General features: G+C 31.8%; 1 protein-coding gene across 1 annotated transcript; it reads right to left on the bottom strand.

The window, feature by feature from the left end:
• Positions 1-3848: 3848 nt before the first annotated feature.
• LOC111438099 lies at positions 3849-5184 on the bottom strand. Its single transcript, XM_023076042.1, has 2 exons — positions 4207-5184; positions 3849-3862 (listed from the first exon to the last, which is right to left on the bottom strand). The coding sequence occupies exons 1-2, from the start codon at positions 5096-5098 to the stop codon at positions 3849-3851; spliced, it is 906 nt and encodes a 301-aa protein (XP_022931810.1). The 5' UTR covers positions 5099-5184.
• Positions 5185-5827: the final 643 nt, after the last annotated feature.

Below are 5827 nucleotides of genomic sequence, written 5' to 3'. Positions count from 1 at the left end.
ATTCAAAAATTATAAAATTCAAGATATATCACAACGAATAATACCAAGCTCAAGCCTATTTTTGCAAAAATTTTCTTCATTCAATGGCTTGGTGAAAATATCGGCCAGTTGATTATTAGAGTTTACAAAATCAAGAATAATATGTCCATTTTGCACATGCTCTCTAATAAAATGATGTCTAATGTCAATATGTTTAGTTCTAGAATGATGAATAGGATTTTTAGTTAAATTAATAGCACTTGTATTATCACAAAATATAGGCACACTATGAAACTTTAATCCAAAATCAGAAAGAGTTTGTTTCATCCAAAGAATTTGAGCACAGCAACTAGCAACCGCAATATATTCCGCTTCGGTAGTAGATAAGGCAACCGAATTTTGCTTTTTACTAAACCAAGAAACTAAGGAACTACCAAGAAATTGACAAGTTCCACTAGTACTTTTACGATCAAGTAAGCTTCCGGCAAAATCCGCATCAGAATATCCTACCAATTTAAATTCAACATTTCTAGGATACCACAATCCTAAATCAATAGTTCCAAGCAAATATTTAAATATTCTCTTAACCGCATGTAAATGAGATTCCTTAGGACACGATTGAAATCTAGCACAAAGACATACACTAAACATAATATCGGGTCTACTAGCGGTCAAGTAAAGTAAAGATCCAATCATACCTCGATAAGCTTTAATATCCACACTTTTACCTTTTTCATCCTTGTCAAGCTTAGTGGATGTGCTCATAGGAGTTCTTGCAATCTTACCTCCATTGAACTTGAATCTTTTGAGCAAATCTTTAGTGTATTTCTCTTGATTGATGAAGATACCATTCTTGAGTTGTTTGATTTGAAGTCCAAGAAAGAAACTGAGTTCTCCCATCATACTCATCTCAAACTCACTATGCATACATTTAGAAAATTCTTCACATAAAGAAGGATTAGTAGAACCAAATATGATATCATCCACATATATTTGCACTAACAGCATATCGTTTTCTTTAATCTTAATAAAGAGTGTAGTGTCGAGTTTGCCCATTTTAAAATCATTCCCAATAAGAAAATTACTAAGTCTATCATACCAAGCTCTTGGAGCTTGTTTTAAGCCATAAAGAGCCTTTTTCAACTTATAGACATGATGAGGAAATTCTACCTTTTCAAATCCGGGAGGTTGTTCTACATAAACTTCCTCCATAATATAACCATTCAAAAATGCACTTTTCACATCCATTTGATATAATACAAAATTTTTGTAAGAAGCAAAAGCAAGTAACATTCTAATAGCTTCTAATCTAGCAACGGGTGCAAAAGTTTCTTCATAATCTATGTCTTCCTCTTGACAATAACCTTGAGCTACAAGCCTAGCTTTATTTCTAATGATATTCCCATTTTCATCCATTTTATTTCTAAAAACCCATTTGGTTCCAATAATAGAAGTATTAGATGGCCTATGGACTAATTCCCAAACTTTGTTCCTTTCAAATTGATTTAGCTCTTCTTGCATGGCTAAAATCCAAAACTCATCATTTTCGGCATCCTTAAGACTTTTTGGTTCAATTTGAGAAACAAAAGCAAGATTATTAAATAAATTAATAGAAGAGCGAGTTTTCACACCTTGTTCGAGATCGCCAAGAATCAAGTCCTTGGGATGAGACAAGGCATACCTCCATTCTTTTGGCATTGATGAAGAACCTTCTTCCTTTAAGCTCATCTCTTCTTTACTCGTAACAATTTCTTTGCCGTTGTCACTAACGAGTAAATCTCCAAAATTTCTTTCTAAATCATCACTACAAATAGACTCATTAGAAATATTATTGCAAGATTCATCAAATACCACATGCATAGATTCTTCAATAACTAAAGTTCTCTTATTGAAAATTCTATAAGCTTTACTAGTAGATGAATAGCCAAGAAAAATACCAATATCGGTTTTTGAATCAAACTTTCCAAGCTTTTCTTTGTTGTTCAAAATAAAACATTTACAACCAAAAACTTTGAAATACCCAACATTTGGAATTTTGTTATGCCAAAGTTCATAAGGAGTTTTATTTAATGAAGGTCTAATTAAAACTCTATTTAAAATATAACAAGCGGTATTAACGGCTTCCGCCCAAAAATATTTAGGTAAATCATACTCATTTAACATTGATCTAGCAAATTCTTGTAAAGTACGATTTTTCCTTTCAACCACACCGTTTTGTTGAGGAGTCCTTGGAGAGGAGAAGTCATGAGAAAAACCATTATCTTCACAAAATTTTTCAAAGGCAACACTGTTAAATTCTCCTCCATGGTCACTTCTAATTTTAGTAATTAAAAACTCTTTTTCATTTTGAACTCTTTTTACAAAACTAGCAAATCTTTTCAAAACATCATTCTTATGTTTTATCATCAAAACCCAAGTAAATCTTGAAAAATCATCCACTATCACAAAAGCATAATAATTTCCTCCATAACTAGCTATTTTAGAAGGGCCAAATAAGTCTATATGGAGTAGTTGAAGAGGTCTAGTAGTAGAAATCATATTTTTAGATTTGAAAGAAGACTTAGTTTGCTTACCCATTTGACAAGCGTCACAAATTTTATCTTTTTCAAATTTAAGTTGAGGAAGACCTCTAACTAATGAATTTTTTGAAATATTTGAAATCAAGTACATACTAGCATGTCCTAGTCTTCTATGCCATAACCAAGAGTTATCAAGCAAAACCGAAAGACATTTATCATTTGTAGGACAATCATTTAAATCAATAGTATACACATTATCGTCTCTATTTCCTACAAACAAAACTTTTCTATCACTAGCATTTTCAATTATGCAATTATTCTTATCAAATACAACTCTAAAACCTTTATCACATAATTGACTAATGCTAAGTAAGTCATGCTTTAAACCATCAACTAACAATACATTTTCAATGAGAGTACAAGAGTCATTACCTATAGTACCCTTACCAATTATTTTACCCTTCTTGTTATCACCAAAGGTTACTAAGCCACCATCCTTCTTGGAAAGATTGACAAACTTGGATGGATTACCCGTCATGTGTCTTGAGTAACCACTATCCAAGTACCACTTATTTTTCTTGGAGGCTTTCAAACAAACCTAAAAACAAAGATATTCAAAATTGACCTTTTGGTACCCATACTTGTTTGGGTCCTAGAAAGTTAGTATTCACAAATTTAGGAACCCATTTCATATTTGCATTCATATTAAAGACATTGTATTTAGATAAGTAACAAGAATAATCTTTATGTCCAAACTTACCACACGAGAAACAAACGACATTATGCAAGAATTTATTTCTTGGACTAAATTTGTGTATTCTATTTTTATTCGAAAAATTATTTTCTAAAACATTGTTAAACTTTGTATTTTGAGAAACTTTTCTTCCTAAATGAATATTTTGAGAATTTTTCAATTTAAAGCACTTAGGTCTAATATGACCTTCAACACCACAATAATGACATATAGGCACAAATCTAGATTTATCATACTTAGATACAAATTTACATGTGTTAGATTTAGACAAGATAGGGGATGCTTTAACAAATATTGTTTTAGAACTTGAAGGTGTAGAACCTTCATCAATATAGCCTAATCCTCTTTTATCACCATATGACTTACCTCCTTCAAGTATTTTATCTAATTTTTGAGCACCTATTGTTAACATTTTAATAGATTCCTTAGCCCTACCAAGTTCTTGCAAATTATTTGATTCATTCTCTTTGAGCAATTTAATTAATTTATCTTTTTCACCACAATCATGCTCAAGAGTCTTGACTTTATCAATTAATGCATTTTTCTCATTACAATCAAATACATGCTTTTCACAAGGTACATCAATTTTAACAATATTATGATCCTTCTCCTTTAAGCAAGAAATTTCATTTAGTAAAGACTTATTTTCAATAATTGAAGTCTTATATTTCTTTTTAAGCACAACATACTTTGAACTAAGTTTTTCTAAATCAATTGTCATCTCATCAACAAGTTTAAATAATTCATGATAAGAAAGAGATTCAAGAGTTACCTCATCTTCTTGTTCATCTTCTTGTTCATCCTCTTTGTCACTATGAGCCATGAAGCAAAAATTTGCTACTTCTTCATCACTTCCACTTGCACTTTCATCACTATCATCCCAAGTAGCCTTCATTGCTTTCTTCTTGGATTTCTTAGATGATTTGAGGAGACGACAATCCGTTCTTATATGACCCGGCTTTTTACATTCATAACATATTACCTCATCGTTTTTGCTCTTCTCACCTTTTGACTCTTTTTGATTTGTGAAATGTTTCTTGAATTGTTTCTTCCTTTTAATAAAATTTTTATACTTACGTGTGAAGTAGGCGACATCATCTTCATCAAGGACGTCCTCATCTTCAGAGTCAACTTTGATGGACTTTAGGGCTATACTTTTCTTCTTTTTGGATTCTTCTTCCATGTGCCCGTTCATGGTAATCTCATGTGTCATGAGAGAACCAACGAGTTCATCCAAAGGAAGCTTTGTGAGATCCTTCGCTTCTTGAATCGCCGTCACTTTTGCCTCCCAACTTTTAGGCAGAGACCTAAGAATTTTTCTTACATTTTCGGAAGTAGAATATACTTTTCCAAGATTTTTCAAAGCATTTAAAATATTAGTAAATCTAGTAAACATATCACCAATAGGTTCATTTTCCTCCATTTTAAATAGTTCATAATTATGAACTAACATGCTAATTTTTGTTTCTTTAACTTGATTGGTTCCCTCATGAGTTACTTCAAGAGTTTTCCAAATTTCATATGCCGAAGAACACATACATACTCTATTAAATTCATCATTACTTAAGGCACAATACAGACAATTGATAGCACTAGCATTCAAAGAACATTTTTTCATATCATGCTCATCAAATTCATTTTCTAATTTAGGCACCTCAATATTATTAACAATTTTTATTGGAATGTAAGGACCATTACTAACATTTAACCACAATTGATAATCAACGGATTGCAAATAAATTTTCATCCTAGCTTTCCAACATGTATAATTTGTTCCATCAAAATAAGGTGGCCTAGAAGTTGATTGTCCTTCACTAAAACCATTTTTAACACGTAGGTTTGCCATAAGCTCGAACAATAAAGTTTAGATAAAAAATCTATAGGAGCAACCTGCTCTGATACCAATTGTTGGATCGGTATGGCAACCCTAGAGGGGGGGTGAATAGGGTTTTAACGATAAAAGTGTTTAAACTTGATTAATTTTTTCTAATGATAAAACTTTTTACAAATAAGTAGAAGATGATAATTACTAAAACAAAATAATTCAAGTCAAAACAATAATCAAGTAGAACATGCAATAAATCATAATAATAATCTTGAAATTAAATAGGAAAGAGTTAGAGAAAATGACACCGTAGTTTTATAGTGGTTCGGTCAAACTCGACCTACTCCACTCCCCAAGCGCCTCTTGGGAATTTGAATAAAGAACTTTTCCGACTCTTTCCACGGATCAGAGCCAAACCGGTACACCGCTCTTTTTACGAGTTCAAGAGCAAACTCAATCCTTTCCACGGTGCAGGATCAAACCGATACAAGTATTTGAGTTTGATAATAACACACCACAACTCTCTCAAAGAGTAGATTTACAATTTGGGATACTCACAACTATTTCCTCACAATATAATAATAATCCCTCTCAAGAATAAGATGAAAAGAAATAAACTTGTAAGCTAGGAGAGAGCAACAAACAATGGAGACTTTGAACAAATGAGGATTGAAGAATGTATGTAAGTTGTGTATTTTAAAAATGTGGGGAAGATGAGTTTATATAGAGGAGAAGAGTGGCAAAATGTAG

This window comes from Cucurbita moschata, unplaced genomic scaffold (assembly GCF_002738365.1).
Source record: "Cucurbita moschata cultivar Rifu unplaced genomic scaffold, Cmos_1.0 Cmo_Scf00071, whole genome shotgun sequence".
Lineage (NCBI taxonomy): Eukaryota > Viridiplantae > Streptophyta > Magnoliopsida > Cucurbitales > Cucurbitaceae > Cucurbita > Cucurbita moschata.
The sequence above is the reverse complement of the archived record's forward strand: the minus strand, read 5'-3'. Positions and strand labels throughout refer to the sequence as shown.